This window comes from Artibeus jamaicensis, unplaced genomic scaffold (genome assembly GCF_021234435.1).
Source record: "Artibeus jamaicensis isolate MK-2021 breed Jamaican fruit bat unplaced genomic scaffold, CSHL_Jam_final contig_1526, whole genome shotgun sequence".
NCBI lineage: Eukaryota > Metazoa > Chordata > Mammalia > Chiroptera > Phyllostomidae > Artibeus > Artibeus jamaicensis.
Window position 1 is genome coordinate 459,319 of NW_026521297.1, and position 22,750 is coordinate 482,068.

The 22,750-nt window shown below is 50.2% G+C and overlaps 1 protein-coding gene across 1 annotated transcript; it reads right to left on the reverse strand.

The window, feature by feature from the left end:
* Positions 1-2,034: 2,034 nt before the first annotated feature.
* Positions 2,035-11,093, reverse strand: C5AR1 (complement C5a receptor 1). Its single transcript, XM_037155153.2, has 2 exons — positions 10,987-11,093; positions 2,035-3,594 (listed from the first exon to the last, which is right to left on the reverse strand). Exons 1-2 carry the CDS (start codon positions 10,987-10,989, stop codon positions 2,566-2,568), a joined length of 1,032 nt encoding a protein of 343 aa, XP_037011048.2. The 5' UTR covers positions 10,990-11,093; the 3' UTR covers positions 2,035-2,565.
* Positions 11,094-22,750: the final 11,657 nt, after the last annotated feature.

Below are 22,750 nucleotides of genomic sequence, written 5' to 3' on the forward strand. Positions count from 1 at the left end.
CATATTTTATAAGTGATATAATGATATAGCTTCATATTACAGAATTATAAATAGTTATATAACTATATTTGTTAAATTAACAGCAATTGACTAAATATATTTAATATTTAATAAATGTATGATAATATATGGATCATCATACAATGCACATTTATATAATATACCACTAGTCATTGTGAATATAACATATTTATTTTACATCATTAGGTAATATATTACTCTATTTCATCTGTTTCACTTTCATTTTTTATTATTTATTTTTAGAGAGAAGGGAAGGGAGGGAGAAAGACAGGGAGAGAAACATGGATCGGTTGCTTCTCCCACGTGTCCCAGGCAGGACTGAGACTGGCAACCCAGGCAGAGGGGCGCCCTGGCCAGGAGTCCAACCAGAGGCCTCTCACTTTGCAGGGTGATGCCCAGTGAACTGAGCCGCACCGGTCAGGGCTCATCTGTTTCCTTTTATTTTTTTTAAATCCTTGCCTAAGGATATGTTTATTGATTTTAGAGAGAGAGGAAGGAAGAGAGAGATAGAGAGAGAGAGACACACACACACACACACACACGCCCCAGTGTAAGATAGAAACATCTCCTATAAACTCCCCAACCGGAAATCGAATCCCCAACCAGCTGAACCATCTGGCCAGGGCTCTTTTTAATTTTTTAACCTGGCTACTAGAAAATTTAAAAGCACTTCCCTGAATGGTATAGCTCAGTGGACTGAGCCTGGGCCTGCGAACCAAAGGGTTGCCGGTTCAATTCCCAGTCAGGGCACATGCCTGGGTTGCAGGCCAGGTCCCTAGTTGGGGAGCAGATGAGAGGCAACCACACATTGATGTTTCTCTCCTTCTCCTTCTTTTTCTCCTTCACTTCCCCTCTCTCTAAAAATAAATAAATAAAATCTTTAAAAAAAAGATTTTTTAAAAGATTTTATTTATTTATCTTTAGAGGGGAAGGGAAGAAGAGAGGGAGAGAAACATCCATGTATGGTTGCCTTCGTGCGTCCCCTGCTGGGAACTGGCCTGCAGGGAACCGGCCTGCAACCCAGGCATGTGCCCTGACTGGGAACCGAACTGCGATTGTCTGATTCGCAGGCCCGTGCCCAATCCACCGAGCCACACCAGCCAGAGCTAAAAAAAAGATTTTTAAGTACCTATGTGGCTGATATCGTATATATGTTGGCCAGTGCCGGTCTGCACACCATTTCTGGCAAATACACACACAAACACACAAATACACACTCACACACAACACTACCCAGAAATGTTTTAAAGTCAATTATTCATAACAACATTCCAACACTTATTTTCTTTGCATGATAAGGGGTGCAGAGTAGCTTTTTACAAAGCCAAACAGTTGCATGCCGTATGATTCCATGGACAGAACATTCCCCAAAGGGCAAAATTACAGACGTGACGGTGGATCCGGGTGGGGAGGTGTGCAGGGGTTCGGGTCCAGGCTGTGGAGGGCGGCGGTCGGTGGGCGTGGCTAGGGAAAGGGGTCACGTGGTGCCCGGCGGTGAAACTGTGCCGCACCTGCGTAGTTTGGGCGCGGGCATCCCGGTTGCGATTTCGTAAGGTCGTTTTGCAAGATGCTTCTACCGGTGAAATTAGGTCAAGAGGACACAGGACCCCTCTGTCTTAGACATACAGCTGCGCAGGAATCTATCAGGAGGGTTATAGGAAGTATTTTAATTTTTTCAAGTGCTAACAACAGTAGTTTACAAAATAAAAAGTCGAATTCCTCGGTGGCCCCATGGCCTGGAGGTACAGGAACAAGGATTCCCTTCCCTCCCTCGGCTTTCAAAATGCCTTCCTCCCGCTTGACTTTCTCCATAACCGCATACCACACTTTTACTTAACACTTTTTAAAACCCCATTTAAGTAACATTTTAACTTACTGTTTTTCTTGAAATCAACTCACTGACAAAAGCTTAGTAGGTCCACATACCTTTTCTTTGTCCTAAGCATGAATAACTTTAGAGATGCCAGTTAATATTTTTTCCAACTCTCCATAAAATAAATACAGAACCATTAAAACAATTATTTATTTATTGACTTTTTTTTGAGAGAGAGAGAGAGAAACATCAATTTGTTGTTCCACTTTCTGATGCATTCATTGGTTGTCTCTTGTATGAGCCCTGACTGGGGATCAAACTCATAACCTTGGTGCATCAGGAGGGTGCTCCAACCAACCAAAACTACCCGGCCAGGGCCCAATACACAACTATTTTTGAAAAGTTAGAATGCTTCCATTCCTCTGTATTCTACATCTTTGATGTATTTTCTTTATACCCTCTCCACCAGTGTAAACATGCAGCTCTCTTGGGGGTACCCTTTGGTATATCAGGGTCTGTTAGTTTTTCAAAGTCCCTGGATGAAGAGACAGATTGTGTGGCCCCGGAAAGGAGTATCTGTTGATCTTGGAAATGAGGAAGGATGCAGGAGAGTTCGCTCAAACTACACCAGCAACACCCAGGCCTGAGCTCAAGTAAGCAAGAGAGAATGGGCCAGAAGGAAGGCGGAGCAGCAGGCAGACCGTGGACCGGGAGGCGTCCCCTCACGAGGCCTACACCTTCTGGGCTGAGGTGTCCATCGTGGAGAGTGTGAAGGACTTGGACTCCCTGACTGCGGACTCCTCAGTCAGCACGTTCCGGATCCTGGCGGGCAGGGACTTGAGGAAGCGCGCGTGGAACCCCTGGGCGGCCACCACGTAGATGATGGGGTTGATGCAGCAGTTGATGTAAGCGATGGACACGCACAGAGCATCCAGACTGGACACCCGTTTGAAGATGTCGGTGCTGCTGTGTTGGAAGGCCATGATCATCCCCGTCACTTGGTAAGGCAGCCAGAAGACAAAGAAGCTGGTCACCACCGCCACCACCACCTTGAGTGTCTTGCGGGAGCGTGTGGCACTGCGGCTCCAAGCCCGAATTAGAAGGAAGGTGTAACAGACGGCCAGTGTGACTAGCGGGCCCAGGAAGCCCACGACCAGCCGGAAGGTAGCCACGACCTTCTCTTTCGGGCTATCTTTCTCACCGTAGTCAACGCCACACCTTTCCTTGTACGGGAAGTGACTCACGTGCACCTTGCGGAACAGGAAGGAGGGGATGCTCAGCACCAGCGCCAGGCTCCAGGCCACAGAGCAGGCCACCCAGGCCCAGTGGGTGGTTCTGTTGTTCTGGCACCAGATGGGATTAAACACCAGCAGAAAGCGATCGACGCTGATGGCGGTCAGAAGCAAGATGCTGCTGTACATGTTGACCAGGAAGAGAGAGGGGAAGATGTGGCAGGCAGCGCCGCCAAAAAGCCAGTGGTCATTCTTGATGATGGTCACAAAAAAGATGGGCACCGCCAGGCAGGAGAGCAGGTCAGCCAGCGCCAGGTTGAGAAACCAGATGGCGTTGGTGGTGCGCTTGGCCTCCGACCCCGTCACACAGACCACCAGGATGTTGCCGGGCACTCCCACCAGGAAGACGACCGAGAAGATCACCAGGGCTATTATTTGGGGGGGGCTCAGCCCCCGGTGGTGGGGAGAGTGATCCACGGGCACATTGGGGTCCAGGGTGATATAATCGTTATAATCGGTATAATTGTCCTGGTGGAATCAGAGAGGCAGGGAGAGTGTGAGTCTTGGCAGCCAGTCAGAGAGCCCACCCCCCCACACACAGACACACTTCTCTGAGCCTCAGGTTTCCGCCCCCCCCCCAGGGCAATGGGGGACCCCTGCGGGGGACTGCTGGGGGGCGGGGATCATACCACTTACGAAAATATAGGGAATGGCAGAAGGAAGGCTCGCTTGAGTGTGGTTGGTAGGGTAATAATATGGGTGTAATAATGTATAGTTTTGATTTGTTCACCCACACTGCCCCATGGGGTGCTCCAGTGGGACATTGTTACGTTACAGAAGGACGTGCTTCCGGTTTGATAACACACAGGGGCGTTATTTGTGCCGGACCCCTGTATTAAAACCCCTTTCATGCTGATTGGACTCCCTGCCACCTCCCCCATGAAGTCCCCAGGCTTCCCCACGACTCAGCGACCAACCGAATACAGCCTAAGCCTGCTGCAGGCTGTGGCCACACTGCATTGTCGTGGGTCAGCACCCAGGACATGCCGCTGCTTAGGTATTTTTACCATCGCCCAGAGGTTCAGACGGTATAATTAGACGGTTAGCTCCCGCCCCATGAGCACCCCCTTCCGCTGTCTTTCACCCACGGGGGCAGCTCTGCTCTGTGTGGGCGTGGCCACCTGGAAAAGGCGGTGGGGCGGCAGTGCCCACACGTACTGGGACACAAGGCTTAAGGGAGAGGGGAGAGCCGGGGCACTGAAAAACCAAGTCTGCAAGACAGATAATATCGCAATGCAATATATTTTTTTAAAGTCTTGGTGTCATTCTTTACTCTACTTTTAAAATATTTTATTGCCCTGACTGGTGTGGCTCAGGGGGTTGGGCATCATCCTGAAAACTGAATGGTTGCCAGTTCGATTCCCAGTCAGGCCACGTGCCTGGGTTGCGGGACTGGGTCCCCAGTAGGGGGCGCACAAGAGGCAACCACACATTGATGTTTTCCTCCCTCTCTTTCTCCCTCCTTTCCCCTCTCTCTAAAAAATGAATCAATAAAATAGTTTCTATTATTTACTTTTAAAGGTTTTATTGATTCATTTTTAGAGAGAGGGGAAGGGAGGGAGAAAGAGAGGCAGAGAAACATCCGGTGGTTGCCTCATACGCACCTGACTGGGGATCAGACCCACGACCCAGGCCTGTGCCTGGTAACAGAACCAGTAACCTTTTGGCTCACAGGACAATACCCACCCAACTGAGCCACACTGACCAGGACCGTATTGCAAAATTTTGAAGAATCAGAAACACTTATTCGCAAAGATGTACCTGTACCTATATGTTCGTTTACAATAGCCAAGCCGTGGAACCCACCCGGATGTCTTTCAACAGATGACTGGAGAAAGATGTGGTACGTATATAATGAAATCTGGCTCAGCCATCAAAAAAAAGATGAAGTATTGCCATTTGCAACAACAAGCGTGGACCTTGAGAGTATCAGGCTAAGTGAAGTCAGTCAGATAGAAAAGGACAAGAGCTGTATGATTTCACTTATATGCGGGATATAAAACAAAACAATAGAGCCCTGGCTGGTATAGCTCAGTGGATTGAGCGCGGGCTGCAAACCAAAGGATCACTGGTTTGATTCCCAGTCAGGGCATATGTCTGGGTTGCAGGCCAGATCCCGAATGGGGAACGTGGGAGAGGCAACCACACACTGATGTTTCTCTCCCTCTCTTTCTCCTCCCCTTCTCCCCTCTCTAAATAAATAAGTAAATAAATAAAATCTTTAAATTAAAAAAAAACGGAAAGGGAGGCGTTAAAAGAGATTTAGGGAGCATATCAACCAAAGGCAACAACATGCAGACCTCATTTGGATCCTGAGTGGAATAATTGACTGGAAAACAAGACAGGTTTGCAGACAACCTGGGAGATTTAAAAGCAGACTGGGCATTTGAGGATAGTAAGGAATCGGCGCTACTTTTATTAAGGGTGATACGGTATATTGTGCTTCTGGTTTTTTTTTAAAAGGACAGCAAAGGCCTTTGCAGGGGGAGATGCATAGCAGGTGGAACAGGAGACTTGGCTTTGCTTTAAAACCCTCCAGCCATAAAAAGAGGGAGGGAAAGAGGAAGGAAGAAGGGAGGGAGGGAGGGAGGGAGGAAACTCTACATGACTAAGAAGACAGATTGTTGACAGCTGTTGAAGCTGGGCGATAAGTACCCTCGGGGCTCAGAATATCATTTTCTCTCCTTTTGTATGTTTGAAATTTTCCAGTGAAAGAAGGAACAGAGAGGTCCCGAACACTTCCTCCCAGGCAGAGCTGCCGGGAACTGTCCCGGCCCAGAAAGGAAAAAGGTGCTGAGGGTGGCAGGTGGGCTGGAGAAAGCCTTATAGGCAAACCTGTGTCCCAGAGGCAGGGACGGGAATGATCCAAATAAGCAGCCGGTATTTAGTGAGCACCTACTATGTGCCAGGCATGCCATCCTGACCGTGACCCTAGAAGTACGTTTTATGAATATGCCCATTTCATTGATGGGGAAACAGAGGCACCAGAACATGCCTGTTCTGAGGCACGTAGATGGGAATTCAAACCTGTGTGGGGTGGGGTGCAAACCCTAGCAGGCTTTCCCTGCCCATCTCCAAGGGGGGCTGTGGACAGGGTAAGGACCCTTCAGGGGTGAGATCTGTGGGCTTTGAAGCTAGCCCATCCCTGAGGGCCACTTTGTCATAAACCCAAGGAAAGGAGACATAGAAAGAGAAATCATCGTTAGAGAAATATTCAACGTTGGAGGTGTAGCGCACCTAAATGTGTGGGCTGAGGTCGGTGTCCACTGGAACAGCCACCTCATCGATGAAAGACGTCAGGCACCTAGCACAGTGCCTGGCACACAGGAAGGCCCGGGAAACGGCAGCCAGCGCTATTATTATCGATCAATATTATGATTACCGAAGAACTGAGCTCTCTCTCTGAACCAATTTTTTTATTTCTGGTCCCTTTTCGTTACCGTGAAGTCGGCCAGACTGATCGTCACAGGTGCTTGCCAGTAAAACCACACCAGTGGTGAAATTAGTCGAGGGAGAAGGCCAGTGCTGGCTGATCAGGGGATGAGCAGGGTGTGGTGTATCTGCGTGGTGGAATATTATTCAGCCATGAAAAAGGAACGGCACACTGCTACAAGGTACAGCATGGCCAAGGCTCGGAAACCTTTGCCGAGTGAAGAAGCCAGACACAAAAGGTCCCATACTGTAGGACTTCATGAATAGGAAACATCCAGAAAGGCTAATCTATAGAGACCAGGGGGCAGGTTAGGGATTGCCAGGGGTGAAAGAAACGTGTACACTTGACAATGGCAAATTGCGTATTGGGTGAGTGTTGTCCAACTCAAAAATATGCCAGCGTCACCAAGACAAGGAAGGGGTGAAGGACTGGGTCCGATGAACGGGGACCACCGAGCCGGCAGCCTGGGGCGGGAGAAACAAATTCCCTCTTAAGGAAGTTATTCCGACCACTGGGCTCCTACAGTGGAGACGGGAAACACTGCGTCGTTGGACGTGAGCTTTCCTGAGGCACCATCTTCCCATTTCCTACTCTGGGACCCTCCCCCTCCAGGTGCCCATGTTCCAGGCATGAAAGGGTTAATGCCACCCCCAGCAGGGGCGCCCCCTGCTGGGGGTGGGGGCTGTGCAGGTTGTTACATATATTAAACTGAGGTCAGCACGGGTGTGATACAGCAGGCTAAGGGTTTCGCCATCGTGGAGGGCAGGATGCGTCAGACCCCAAACCCGGAGCCTCCCTGCACACCCACATTCGTCCTCCCCACTCTCAGCAGCGGAGGAAGCTCACTCAGCTCTTCCCTCTTGCTGAATGCAGAGAGAAGATGCTGATTCAAAACCACTGTGTGGTTTCCACTGAGGACCTTGCTGTTGACTCACAGACTCTGGCCATTACAGCATCGCTAGAGATGGGGCGTAACGCAAGTGCCCAGCAACAGGGGACTGTCTAAATGAACGATGACCCATCCAGGCAACCGAATACCAGGCAACTACCAAAAGAACAGGGAAGTTCATGCACTGATAAGAGCTTCAAGTCAGGGGTGTAAACCCCTGACATCAGCCTCGCGGGTGCCTTCAAAGGGCCGAATGTAACTTTAGGACTTGTATAAATGTAACCACTCCTTAACTAGGGGCAAGGAGCTCAGAGCTGCCCCCCCCACCCCCGCCCCCGGGGGAGACACAAGGGCTGGATAAAACAAGGTGGAGAGCAGACTCAGCCCTCGGGCCTTGCATTTGCCACTTTGTGAACCAGGCGAAATAGAAAAATGAAGGTACAGCGTGTAAATCTACCAACAAAAGAGGAAACTGTCTTCCTCTCTCTGCCCCTTTCTCCCCCCGCCTTCTACCATTCTGTCTGTGTGTCTGTGCCACCTAGCTCCGGAAGCAGACAGGGGACACCTGTAACTGTGGGCCCCCCTCCCCCTGGGGAAGGGGCAGGAGGGGCCGAGGGCAGGCATCTGGAAAGAGCTTTTCGAGGTATATGCTTTATTGGTCTTCTGTGTGCACTGCCCATTCCAAAAAACGGATGTGATATTACACAGAATCTATGGAAGGATCTATGGTTCAGCCCTGGCCTATAGCTCAGTGGGTTAGAGCGTCGCCCCGCTACACTAAGGTTGCAGGTTCGATCCCTGGTCAGTGCTCATACAAGAATCAACCAATGACTGCATATATGGGTGGAACATCAAACTGATGTTTCTCTTTCAAAACAAGTGGGGGGGGAGCAGGATTCGTGGTTCTACAATTCTAGGTAGGAGTCTCTGAGGCTGTTTCTTCATCACACAAAGGAGAAACTACCTCCGGGCCTTGCTCCGAGAACTGGGCATGCGCAATAGAGAGGCGGGTGCTGGGGAAATAAAACCACAGCGCTGCGCGGATGGAAATGCCCCAGACGCGCGCTGTCCGCGAGGGTGGCCTCCTCTGCGTGGCTGTGGAGTGCGTGAAACGTGGCCCACGCACCTGAGGAGCTGCACTTTTGATTTTTGTCATTTTAATGAAGTTTCAGTGGCTGCATCTTATGGCCCGTGACCCCTGTGCCAATCCGCGCAGGTCTGGGCGGTTTCTCGAACATCCCTAAGCGCCGGGCAGTGTTTTAAGCGCTTTCCGAGTGTTAGTTCTTGAATGGACTAAATACAGTATTTATATCACAATGACCAGAAGAGCAGGCACTGTTACCGTTCCTACCTCCCCAGGCCCAGGTTAGCGCCCTTGTCTGCCTCGTGGAAGAAAGGCCCCAGAATGGAAGCTGGAGAGAAGAGGTGGAGAGGTGAGGGACAGTGGCGTCTTGCACCAGGGTGGTGGCAGTGAGGACAGGCGAAGGAGGAGACAAAGCACAACTTACGAGGATACCAGTCATAGTCACCAAGCTCTGGTCCAAGTCCATTTTGGGTACTATCTCACTTAATCCGTGGAACAGCCCTCGGAGAGTTGTTGCTATGGCAACACCCATTTCGCAGGTGAGAAAACTGAGGCCACGGGGAGCTTAAGGCACCTTTCCAAGTCCTCCCAGTTGGCAGGTGGCAGAGAAGTTCTGAGAGTCGAACTCCAGCACCCTCTCTGAGTGGCTACCGGGCCTCAAGGGCGGTGGGAAGGGGAGGCACGCGTGGAAGGCAAGAAGCCACGAGGTCCGAGGGAGGGACCACAGGACACACCAAAAAATGAAAGAAGGTCAGCGAAGTTGAAGGGTGACCAAGAGGAGGTTGGAAGAGCCACAGGTGCCAGGTTAAAGAATGTGTGTTTTAATCAGAGTAATGGGGAGCCACAGATGGTCTTTGAGCTGCAGAGGGACTCGGTTATCCATCAGTTCTCAAAGATTCCCTCTGGCCGCTGTGAGTAGGTGAGACTGGAGGCGGGAGCGCCAGAGAGGAGGCCAGAGCAGAGATCTAGGCCTACTGTGTGAAGACCGGGTAGGGGACAGCCGAGAAGGGAAAGAGAAGCAGGAAGACTTCAGAGCACAGAGAAGAGCAGGACTTGGCCTGCTTCCTTGAGCACCTGTGGGCTGTTTCTGGAAGGATCCGCCGTAACCTGGTGTCCACAGTTAACTTGGGGAGCAAAGACAAGGAGGCTGAAGCTCTGGGGAGGGCAGGGGGATTTCACTGCATACCCTCTGGTACTGGGATTATTTTATAAAAAGAAAAGGAAGTCAAGCCCTGGCAAGGTGGCTCAGTTGGTTGGAAAGTCGTCCTATACATCAGAATGTTGCAGGTTCAATCCCCGGTCAGATATTACTCTCTGACATCAATGTCTCTCTCTCTCTCTCTCTCAACAATCAATAAATGTACCCTTGGTTGAAGATTTTTTTTAGGAAAGAAGAAAAAGTTGAAGCTAATGGTGGGCCCTCGAAGCATCTGAAAAATGGGATGAGGAGGAATGGAGCAACCCCAGACCCCACCCTGGCCCAGCTAGGGTGCCCTCCCATTTCCACTTTCTCCCCGATGAAGCAAGACGAGACTGCTTAGCAACGGCAGCTGCTAAATCACAGGCCTGCCTCACCTGGACCCGGGCCTCGGGGCGCATGTGCACAGGTGTCTCCCTCTGTAGCCTGGGCGTGGTGTCCCTCTGACATTCAGAGTCCTCGGGACAGCCTGGTTCTACCACCCACCACTGAAGGGCTCGGTCTGTGACATAGGAGAAAGTCTCACGGTCCCCGCGGTTCTTGCTAAATGCTATTCTTGCTAAATGTTAAAATACAGCACAGTGTTTTGCAGACTGGCTGCAAACAAGATGAGGTTGGCAGAAGCCCAATCTGCTAAGTGTAGCCAACTGCAAAGAAGAAATCAACGTGTAATTGACCAAACAGTCAATTGCAGGAGCCATATGGCTAAGCCTCCCATCCAGGAGGCAAACCTTGGGCTATGAATCCCCTTTACTTGTTGCGAGCAATAAAACCACGTCCCATTCTTGAGCAGAACACCTCAAGGGGCAAACCCCTTGAGTTCAGAAGCAGGGCTGTCTCTACTCCTGCCTCAGTTTCCCTGTCTCTACAATTCAGAGCACCGGAACGTCCAGGGCCAAACTGGCTCTTCCCAGCCTCCCTACCTTTGCTCCTGCCACTCCCACCGCCTGGGAGGCCTTTTCCGGATCCTCCACTAGAGAAAGAAAAGTCCCCTTACCAGACCCAAGGCACAGATTTTCGGCCTTGGAGAGTTTGGGGACCCCAGCCCCATGGCCTTGGGGTGGCTCCTTGACAAACACCTGATCATACCCCAATAATCTTACTCCTTAGCCCAGCCCAGGAGTGGGAGAGTCTGGGCTGAGGGTGAGGGACTCAGGGAGGAGAGGGAAGACAGGGTGAGCCGGGTGGGGGTGTGGGGGCAGGAGCCACAAACGAGAGAGCAAGATTTCCGCTACCCACTCCTCTTCTAGACTCACCATATTCAGGTCTCCTGAGTCCTCTGCGCTCTGAGCTGGGCAAAGGTTCTCCTGCCAGAGGGCTGTGGTTTTTAAAACCCCAACGGGAGGGGGCAGATAGGCTGGGAGGAAATGACCCGTCTTTCTCCCCTAAGTTGCTCATTGGTCTGCACACTGGACACTCTGGCTGGGCTCCTTCTGCAAGGCAAAGAAGGGGGTCAGAGGAGGGAGGTCAGAGTTCAGAAAACTAAGGAGATTCCCTCCTGCCCCAGGAGGGAGGAAGCCAAATGAACGTGGCACCTGCGAGAGGACGAGACTTTGATTCTCGCCTTCCTGAAGGAGAGATTTCACTCGGGAGACACAGCGCAGTAAAGCAAGCAAGAATGTATTGGCCGTAGGAAAACATACTCAGATGGGAGGTTTATTAAAGCAGCAAAACAGGGAAGGGCTTAGCATAGAAGAAACAAGACAGCCCAGGCCGGGCTGCCTTAGCTCACTGGAGAGTCAGAGAAAAGAGGGTCTTGGGGACGGTGCAGGGGGTGAGCCCAGAAGGAGCTGCTGCTGCCCACTGCTCCCCTGTTGCAAGTCTCCTGGGGTCCTTTAGAGTTTAGGAGATGCTGTCTGTGGGGGAAGAAGCCGAAGGGGAAGGCATGGCTGTGCTCCTGGGAGGGAGGGAGAGTGCAGACTGGGTCCTTTGTCCTGGGAGTTTTGACTTCTCTCTTGCAGGCAGGGAATTTCAGGGGAGGTCTCAGGGGAGAATCTCAATGGACTATTCATCAGCTGTCCAGGTGTGTGCTTGCCTTGCCAGGTTGTGGTCTCTACTGATTGGTTAGCGCCGGGGCAGAAGGTCATTAGTCAAAGCAGCGGCCATGGTTTTGCTTGTCTGGTTTGGGTGCTTCTCTGGGCCTGGAGCTGAAACACAGTAGAGGCCTCAATGTCCTGCTTAGGGAAGAAAAGCCAGGGGGCCTAAACCGCTTGACCAGCAATATGCAAGGGGAGGAAAGTTTACCCTGCAGGCCAAGGCCCTTGTTTTCCCTGTTGCTAGGCATCTGGGGCTCTCTGCCCTGCTGGCCTTTTGCACCTGGGCCCACATCCATGCTCCGCTCACGCCTGTCTAACTGCCTGTCCTCACCTAGATGTGGCCCCTCTCTGGGCCTTGGTTTCCCCATTTGAGACTCTCTCTCTCTCTCTCACCTTCTAGGGCCCCTGAGCAGAGATGCTCAAGGGCCCAACTGGCTTAAACTCCCCTGAGGGGCTGGGGGATGGGGAGGGTGAGCCCGAGCCTTCCAACCAGGCTGCTCAGGCCCCAAAGAGGCAAACCACGTGTGTGGAAGTGGCCCAGTGCTTGGGGACTGTTAAGTGGCCTCCCTGAAGCTCTGAGGTTGGCACATGCACATGCAAACGCCACACCAGGACCCTCCTTTCCAGCCTCGTTCTGGGTTCTCGCAGAAATGTGCTGGAGCCTGGGCCAAGCCCCGATGAGTTTCCTATCTCGGCTGCCACTACCCACAGTGCGGAGGTGGCCGTCCAACATCCTGCGGTCAGCAGGACCACAGGCCCGCTGCAGGCTCCGGAGAACCTCTTCCCGCCTCTTCCAGCCTCCGGGTGACGGTCAGCATCCCACGGCTGGCAGCCGCCCCTCCGGTCTCTGCCTCTGTGATCACATCTCCTCCTCTCCTGCTGTGTGTCTCCAATCTCCCTCTGCCCCCTCAGATAAGCACCCTGTGATTCCATTTAGGGTCCCCCATGGATAGTTCAGGATAATGTCCCATTCTGAGGTCCTAAACTTATCAGTAAAGTTTCTTGTGCCGTAGAACTTCACGCCACAGGCTCCAGGAATCAGGGCATGGAACCGGCGGGAAGTTCTCTTCAGCCCAGCACAGTGAGCGCGGCCACCATGACCAGGACAGGCGCAGGCTCCCTTTTCCCACGCTCTTCTGCACTCAGCCACCCACCACCCGCATCTTTCCTCCACAGATAGTATTTCTCAACAGCCACCTCCCATCCGTAAAGATCTATGCTTTCTTTTCATTGCAAAGGTAACCCGTGCACCTTGCAAAAGTTTAAACAATCCAGAAATGTACTCCCTCCACCAAATTTTTTTTAAAAAGCAGTTCGGAGGGTATTCATCAAGACTTTTAAAAATGTGGTGTTTGTGGATTGAGGACCAGCCTGAGCACCAAAGGGTCGCTGGTTCGATTCCCAGTCAGGGCACATGCCTGGGTTGCAGGCCAGGTCCCCAGTAGGGGGCGCACAAGAGGCAACCACACATTGGTGTTTCCCTCTCCTCTCCTCTCCTTCCCTTCCTCCCTCTAAAAGTAAATAAATAATATCTTTTAAAAAGTAAGTGAGTAAATAAAATAAAGCAAATAAAATGTGGTGTTTCTGTTTGGGAATCGACAGGCGGGCACACGATGGTCAGCAAAGCTTAGTCCCACCAAAAGAAGCCATGTGTATGGTTTACGTTACTCAGCAAGGATTTCGATAAGCTGGTATTCGTGGGCGATTTGGTGCGGGTAGAAATACGGGGTTGTTGCACCGATTCTAACCTCTAGGGGGCGCATGCGCCGAGAGTGACTCAGAAGGCCAGGGCATATTCCTTGGTGTTTCAGGATCCGAGGTCAAAGTTGCGTACTGCCTTAAATCATGGTTTCTTAACATTTTCCCTGCCCTGGATCCTTGGTGAAATGATGAACCCCTCCTCAGAATAACGTGTTTGCAACTTTTTGTTTTTATGTCCTTTCAAACTCAAAGGGAAGTGGCAAGGGTATGCTCCACCTGGAGTCTGTCCCTCAGGGCTGCACCGGCCTGTGTGCTTTAGTATGCCGCCACTGTATACGTATGGGGGAGGGGCGTTACCCATCGGGATTCGACAGAGAAACATAACGCGGGGGTGAAAGAATACATAAAGAGAGAGATCTGTGGTAAGGAACTGAATCACGAAATCGTGGAGGCTAGCAGAAGGAAACTAATGCACGTGGTCTCAATGTATATATCCACGTATCTACTGGCATTTTCCCCTGAACCATCTGAGAGTACATTGATGAAAACTTCATGCCCCCCTTGCCCTAAATTCTTCAGTATATATTTTTTAAAATATTGTATTTATTCATTTTTAGAGAGAGGGGAAGAGAGGGAGAGAAACATAAATGTGTGATTACCTCTCATGCGCCCCCTACTGGGGACCCGGCCCACAACCCAGGCATGTGCCCTGACTGAAAATCCAACGGGCGACCCTTTGGTTCTCAGGCCAGGGCTCCATCCACTGAGCCACACCAGCCAGGGTTTCAGTGTGTATGTTCTCAGGACAAGGCTATTCTTTGTCATAACTACATGGCAATTTTGAAATACGGAAATGTACTCCTAACAGAATACGTCTATGTAATCTGCAGTCCGCACTCAAATTTGATCAACTGTTCCAATGTGATTCTATCACTATTTTTTTCAGAAGACCTTCTTTGTAAACACACTTAAAAACAGCTTGTTTTGCATTCACAGCATGCTAAAACCACCATTCATTTAAAACCGGCTTATTTAATCTCTTCCCTGCCGGAGGAATTGTAGGTAGCTTCCCATATTTCTATTTGTGCGGCAGCGCACATCCGTCCTGGCGCCTGCGTACAAGACCTTAAGACAGATAACTCTCTAGAAATGGAATTGTAACCTCTATGCTGGTGTCTCTTCCTCCTCAAGACCCGGACTCACGCCGTGTGATACAGCAGCCACCAGCCACATGTGGTCACTAACGAAATGGCATGTGGCGAGTCCGAGGTGAGATTTGCCACCAGTGTGACACACACCCAGTGTGACACACCCTGTTTCAAGGACCCACAGTAAAAAAAAAAATTGTAAAAGCAATAATTTTTAGATGGTATTACATGTGAAGACAACAGTTTGGATAAATTGGGTTAACCAAAATATACTATTAATTATATTATTGGTATTATATGATTACAGGTCATTGTATATAAAATAAGATATAAATATATAACATTGAAATAATTATATTAGTAATATATTAATATAGCATTAATATCATTGATATTAACCTAGTATATAGCAATAATATTATCAAATATGTTTCTATTATTATTTCATGTTTCTTTTTGCTTTTTAATTGCAGCTACTAGAAAATTTAAAATTACCTAGGAACCTTGCATTTGAGGTGCACACATTAAAATTTTTTTAATTAATTTATTTTTAGAGAGAGGGGAAGGGAGGGAGAAAGAGAGGGAGAGAAACATCAATGTGTGAGAGATACAGGGATTGGTTGCCTCTCACATGCCCCCAACTGGGGACCTGGCCCGCAACCCAGTCAGAAGCCCCAACCAGGAACCGAATGGGCGACCCTCCAATTCGCAGGTGGGCACTCAATCCACTGAGTCACACCAGCCAGGGCATCACATTACGTATATTTTTATAATATAGCTACCACGAGCCCAACGGGGAAGTTAAAGCCATGTGCCAGGACACACATGATTTGACAAGGAATGCCATTTCTGAGGGTTACACTTGCATTCACTTTTTTCTTTCACACAGCATGAGCCACTCATGGCTTCCCCTCTGGGGTCTAAGGTGCCCGTTGGAGCTCTCGCTACATTCCAATAGGAAGGGGAAAAGGAGGCAGGGGTGCAAATGTCCAGTCTTTCAGGGGTGAAAATCAGAATTGGCACACTTTGCTTCCCACTCACAGCCCATGGGCTAGAACGCAGTCACCTGGCAGCACCTAGCTGCAAGGGAAGCGGGCAAACCTAGTCTTGAGCTGAGTGTTTCTGTGTCCTGTTAAAATGCTATATTCCAGTGAACAAAAGGGAAAAAACATACTGGAGGACAAACTAGAAGTCAGCCACAGACAGCATCGGGAAGGCTAGCTTTCATTTAAATAGGGAAATCTCACCTATTATTGTTTAAATAAGAAATCTTGCCCTGGCTGGTGTGGTTCAGTGGATTGAGTGCCAGCCTGCAAACCAAAGGGTTACCAGTTTGATTCCCAATCAGGGCACATGCCCGGGTTGCAGGCCAGGTCCTCAGTGGGGGGTGCACAAGAGGCAACCACACATTGATGTTTCCCTCTCTTCTTCCCTTTCTTCCCCTCTCTAAAAATAAATATTTTTAAAAGAAATCTAACAGAGGAACCTGTGTGAGAGAAGGGAGTGCCAATGATTTTGTTCTAGTTTTCCAAAGAAAAGTCACACATTCAAATAATAATGTTAGGATTGCACATTACTAAGTCAGACCACTGTAAAGCCTGGGAAAAGCCCACCGGACCACTTTCATTTCTGACACCAGCGGCAAAATGTGGGGGATTAGAAGGCCACCCTCACTCCAACACCGACTGCAAGTTCAAGAATCTCCAAGATATCCCTTTATCTGGTTTGATCATTTGCCAGGACTCCCAGAACTCCTTAAAAGCTGTTCTGCTCATGGTTTGTTACAGCAAGAGGATAGACAGTATAGAATCATCAATGTATGGTTGCCTCTCGTGGGTCCCCTGCTGGGACCTGACCTGCAACCCAGGCATGTACCCTGACTGGGAATCAAACCACGATCCTTTGGTTTGCAGGCCTGTGCTCAATCCACTGAGCTACACCAGCCAGGGCCAGGTAAACACTTTTAACCAGCAGGACACTCCAAGGGCTTAGTGATCGCCTCGTAGGAGCTGAGGGCAAAAGTCAGAGCTCTGGTCCTGGCTGGGTGGCTCAGTTGGCTAGAGCATCGTCCCGTGCACCAAGAGGTCACAGGTTCAATTCTCAGTCAGGGCGCATACCTGGGTTGCCAGTTGGATCGCCAGTCTGGGCACATACAATAAGCAACTAATCAGTGTTTCTCTCTCTCTCCCCCCCCCACCCGTCCCCGGCTTGTGCCCTCCAAAGACTGGAGCAGAGGATCCATCCTGGCCTCTTCCAGCCGCTGCACCGCTCCAATCTCTCTCTGTCCTCGCACGCTTTCCCCTCTGAATCTGTGTCTCCTCTTCTGTCTCGGCTAAGAACACTTGCCTTTGGGTTTAGGCCCCCCCCTGAGTAATTCAGGATGCTCCCATCTCAAGATCCGTAGTCACACCTTCCAAGACCGTCCTTCCAAAGGGGGTCCCATTACAGGTTCTGGGTGGAGGCATCTTTTGGAGAGGACACCACGCAACTTACTACAGCGACGGTGTTCCAAAGTGCCCGCACCGTTTCGCATTCACACCAGCAGATGCTCTTATTTTGAGGCCCCTGAACTGAGCTGGGCGGGGGTGGGGGGTGGGGCTAGTGGAGATGGGCTGCTGGGGGACCTCCCTCAGGGATGCATCCCTCAGGCTACTTTTTAGCCCCTCGCTCCCTGAAGTGCCGTCCCCAGTCCCCGTCCCCAGCATCAGCATCTCCTGCTGAATTAGAACCTGCCATGTAACGGGGCCCAGGTGATTCCTGAGCACCTTTAGTGGCTGAGAAGCATTGGACGAGGGGACCGAACCTGCAGCCTCGACCGGGAACCAAACCCGCGACCCTTTGGCTTATGGGAGTATGAGCCAAACCAACTGAGCCACACAGGCCAGGGCCGCCCTCTGCTTTTTTGGTTCAACCTATGTGATGCCAGAGAAAGCCGTGAGGGGAGACGTGGGTGCTGAGCCGAGAGGCTGCCGGTGCGGTGCGCGCAGGAGCCGCAGTGACAGGAGGGCCTGGGTGGGTGGGGGAGGGGCATCCGCAGAGTCTACTACACACGGATGATCCTTGACGATATTTTTACCAGAAACTTGCCTTTGCTCTGGCTAGAAGCGGTAATTCCCTTTCTGCCCCCGCCCCCCTTTTTTAAATACATAGAAATTAGTTTCTCTAGACTTTTCAATCAATGCTTAGAGAAAAATAACGTGAAACGATGAGGTTTAAGGAGCACTGGATTGCGGTCTTTTCTGAACTGCAAAATTGTCAGCATGCCAGGGGGGCTCAGATACCTCAGCTGGGGAGGGAAGAAACTATACCCAGTGAAGTGGAGCTAATAAGGCGTGTCAAACAAGCATAATAAACACCCTTAGAGAAATAAGGGGGGGTGTTGATAACCCGAAGCGAGAAGAGGAGGTCAGGAAGTTGAAAAGAACTGGAGATAAGGAATAGCAACAAGATAATTATTGAAATATTGAACTAAAGAACTCAACAGGGATGCTAAGTGGAAGAATAGATACAGCTAAAGCATAAATAACAAAGCCCTGATTGGTGTGTAGCTCAGTGGGTTGAGCGCTGGCCTGTGAACCAAAGGGTCGCAGGTTCTGTTCCCAGTCAGGGCACATGTCAAGGTTGTGGGCCAGGTCCCCAGTGGGGGGCCGTGTGAGAGGCAACAGAGCGATGTTTCTCTCCTAGTCTTTCTCCCTCCTTTCCCCTCTCTCCAAAAATAAATATTTTTTTAAAGATTTCATTTATTTTCAGAGAGAGGGGAAAGGAGAGAGAGAAGGAGAGAAACATCAATGTGCAGTTGTCTCTCCCACAGCCCCTACTGGGGACCTGACCAGCAACCCAGGCATGTGCTCTGACTGGGAATCAAACTGGCGACCCTCTGGTTCCCAGTCTGGCACTCAATCCACTCAGCCACAGTAGCCAGGGGTGAAAATAAATAAAATCTCTTTAAAAATTACCCTTCCGTGCGTTGGGAGGAGTCACTAAAGGGAGTCTATGCGAAAACTCTGAACACCAAGGTTCAGGTGACCTTCCGAGGTCAGCAACACGCCACGGTCGTCACCCTGCAGGGCCAGCCTGGAGCGGGTCTGCCTCCCGCCAGCTGGTAGTATGCGGGTTCTTGACCCCACGCAGGAAAGAACCCACATCGCTAGTGAAGACGGTTGTGAGAGTGGGTTTGTTACAGCCGGGGACGGAGAAACAAAGGGAGGGCCGAGGACAGAGGCAGCACCGGGCGGAGCCGCTGTGGCCCCCCTCCCCCTCCCTCCCAACCTCACTCCCCTCCCCCGTGTCCCTCCCTCCTGTCCCTGTCTGTGGTCCCTGCCTGACGATGCATCTTAGGAGCCACCACAATGACAGCTGCCTCTTCTCCCGACAGGCTGACCGTGTTTCTCACAGTGGAGTGGGATTTCAGAACGTCAGAAAACGAGAAACACGCTCCCCTCGTTCCCTAGCAAATTCAGGGCCAAGCACTCTCCAGGTGTTTTCCTGCCTGTCCTCTGCCAGGAAGCGAATTGTTCACCATCCACAGTCCCGAGCCCAGGCTCCCCGGGCAGCAGCGACCACGACAAAGATTTCTCCTGCTCTGCAAGTTGTTCTAAAGGAAGACCGAGTGACAGAGGGTGAAAATGTTGCAAGGGCTTTAATGTCACGGTAAGAAAAGAAATGAACGGCCCCTGGAGCATCAGTTAACAGTCGCTGTTATTATGCAGACTGAATGTGTGTGTCTCCCGGGAAAGCTAATCCTCAACGCGGTGCACTTAGGAGATGAGACTTTGGGGAGGTGGTTAGGCCATAAGGGTGGGGCCCACGTGAATGGGATTCGTGCCCTTATAAAAGGGACACTGGAGAGCTCACTCACTCTTCCTGCCCCACGAGGACACGGCAGGAAGGCAGCTGTCCACGCGCCAGGGCGTGGGTCTTCACCAGATGCGGAACTTGCTAGCTCCTTGATCTGGGACTTTCCAGCCTCTAGAATTACGAGAAATAAATGTTTGTTGTTTAAGCCACCCAGGCCATGGTCATTTGTTATAGCAGCCCAAATGGACTCAGATAGCTGGGTAACAAACAATCCCCCCCAAATAGGAATGGATCAAAGCAGTGCCTTTCGTTGTTGCTTGCAAGTCTACAGGTCAGCTGGGTGGTCCTTTGGCCTCTGATGAGCTCACCCAAGCTTCTGCAGCCGGCCTCGGGCTGGGTGGGGGGCTCTGCTTCTGGGAGTTGACTGGGCAGCAGCCGGGAGCTCTGGGGGTACGTGGCGCCCTCCCCCATCCTCCAGCAGGTTGGCCCAGGCTTCTTCCCACGGCAGATGGAACTTTCCAAGAGAGCCAAGGGAAGACACCAAGACTCCGGACTGACAGGAGTTCACTCCTGCCGAAGGCTGTCGGTCAGGGCCAGCCAAGTCCAAGGGGTGGGGAAACTCAGTCCGTCCCTCCAAAGGCACAATGGAAAGGGCATAGGTGGCAGGGTGGTGGCACTTTTCTCTTCCTTGTGACCCTCATGGGCAACTATGATCCGCTTCTTCTATAGAAAGAGGAAGCAAGCCCAGTGTCTAATCAGTAAGGATGTCTTCTTCCACAGCCTGTATGTCGGATGAGTGACCCGTGGGCCCAGGCCCAAGAACCATTGGAGATCGTCATTAGTGATGTCCTCAAACATGCCGGCTTTTCTTCTGGGCGCACAGTAGGGCTGCATACCCCTGTCCATGCGAAGTCTGGCAGCGCCAGGTGGCTTGCCCTGCCCAATGAAATTTGAGGAGGAGGAATATGAGCCCCCTCTGTGTGGAAATTTTAAAAACCAGTACACACTTGATCATATTTTGTATTTTCCCTTGGGTGGGGTGATCACTCAGTGGCCCCTTCACCAGCCTGGAGAGGTTCCCCCAGCCGACACGTGTTGAACATGGCGCATGCGTGAGAGATAAACCTTTGTGGTTCCAAGCCACTGAGCATGGGCAGAGGGTTACTGCCGCATCACCTGGCTTACAAGGACTGAGAGGTCACTGTAGGTATTTTAAGCATAGAGGGATGTAAGACAGGGATTTCAGTAATTTAACAAGTCATTGGGTGCCCTGGCCGGGTTGCTCAGTTGTGGAGAGCATCATCTCAATAGGCCAAAGTTGCAGGTTCAATCCTCAGCCAGGGCACATGCAAGAATCGACCAGGAAATGCATCGATAAATGGAACAACACATTGATGTTTTGCTCTCTCTCCCTCTCCCTTCCTCTGTCCAAAAAGAAATAATAAATAAGTACAATTTAAAAAATGATTGGGTAGAGCTGCTATGGAAAGCAGTTTGGCAATTCCTCAAAAAGCTAAGCATAAAACCACCATCTGATCCAGCGATTCTAGTCCTAAATATATGCCCCAAAGAGTCGAAAACAGGAACTAAAAGACATTGCAGGCCAGTGCTCACAGCAGCCAAAGGTGGAAACAGCGCAAGGGCCCATTAGCAGGGCCATGTAGGCACAATATGACGCACACAACACAATGCACGGTTGCACTGTGTGTCTGTCAGATACATGTTGCAATGCCATTCTCGAGGGCTCCACCAGCAAGACCTAAGCGTTTCCCAAAGGCCCCACCTCCCGTCAGCACTCTGTCTACAGCAGTCACCTGACCATTACCATCATCGCCACGACTGTCACCAGCATTGTCATCCTTTTTAAGCCCACCATCAACTCTCCTCCTTCTCCTCCTTTTTCTTCTCCCCTCCCCCTCCCATTACTGTTGTTGCTGCTTCTCCTTCCTCTTCTTCCTCCTTCTCCATCTTCTCCTTCATCACTGTCTTGGCTTGAGTTTCCTCAAAAGCAGACCCTGAGACAAGAACTTGAGGGCCGGTAACTTATTGAAGCGGTGACTCCAGAAATCCCAAGTGAGGGTATGTGAGACAAGAGAGGGGCAAAATCACTCTGGCTGGTGTGGCTCAGTGGTTTGAGCACTCACCTATGAACCAAGAGGTTGCCAGTTCGATCCCCAGTCAGAGCATATGCCTGCGTTGGGGGCATGCCAGGGGCAACATAAATAAAATCTTTTCTAAAAATGGTAAGAAATTGCGCCCACACCCACATGTTAAATACAGAAGACATGGAAAGCTAAAGACAGTTTTGCAACTACCTAAATTTCAGGGTGACGTGGTTGAGGGTTAAGAGACTGGAAAAGTCCCACTCAGGACTTCCTGTGACTTGGCTGGGCTTCACCGAGATTTTTTTCGGAAGCTCAAGGGCTCGTCCTATTGCCACAGAGCAAATGGAGAAGGAGATCTGAGAATCCAACTGTCTTCTATTAAGTATATGTTAAGTCTTCTCAGAAATGCATAAGAATGATGCTTTTCTCCTGACTTTTTAGTTTGGACAATAGAGCACTCCTAAACATTTCTTAATGTTAAAACGCAAAGAGTTTCCAAATGTCCATAACAGATGACTCGATAAACACAATGTGGGATCCATACAATGGACTATGACTGTCATAAAGAGGACGGAAATTCTGACACATGCTACAAAGTGGACGGACTTTGGAAACATGCCGAATGTCGTGAAGCAGATGCAAAAAGGCAAGTATTATATAATCGCATTTGCATGAGATGGAATAGGCAGATCCATAGGGACCAAAGGGAGAATAGAGATTACTTAGGGTTGGAAGGCAGGACAACAGAGAGTTATTGTTTAAGGGATACAGAGTTTCAGTTTGGGAAGATGAAAAAGTTCTTGAATCCACTGGTACAACCATTACAACAGCACAATGTGAATTTACTTAATACCACTGAACTGGACATTTTTAAAAGGTTAAAATGGTCAATTTTATGTTAGGTATATTTTACCACAATAAAATAATTGACCAAAATGAGATGGATTTTAATGACTATTTTTTAATGAGTTAGCAAATAATTGTTTAACTTCTCAATCTTTTTTTTAAATTTTATTTATTTATCTTTAGAGGGGAAGGGAAGGAGAGAAGGAGAGAAACATCAATGTATGGTTGCCTCTCATGCGTCCCTTGCTGGGAACTGGCCTGCAGGGAACTGGTCTGCAACCCAGGCATGTGCCCTGACTGGGTCAATCAATCTTAATTTTAACACCTAAATATTGCCCTGGCTGGTGTGGCTCAGTAGATTGAGTGTGGGCCTGTGAAGCAGAGGGT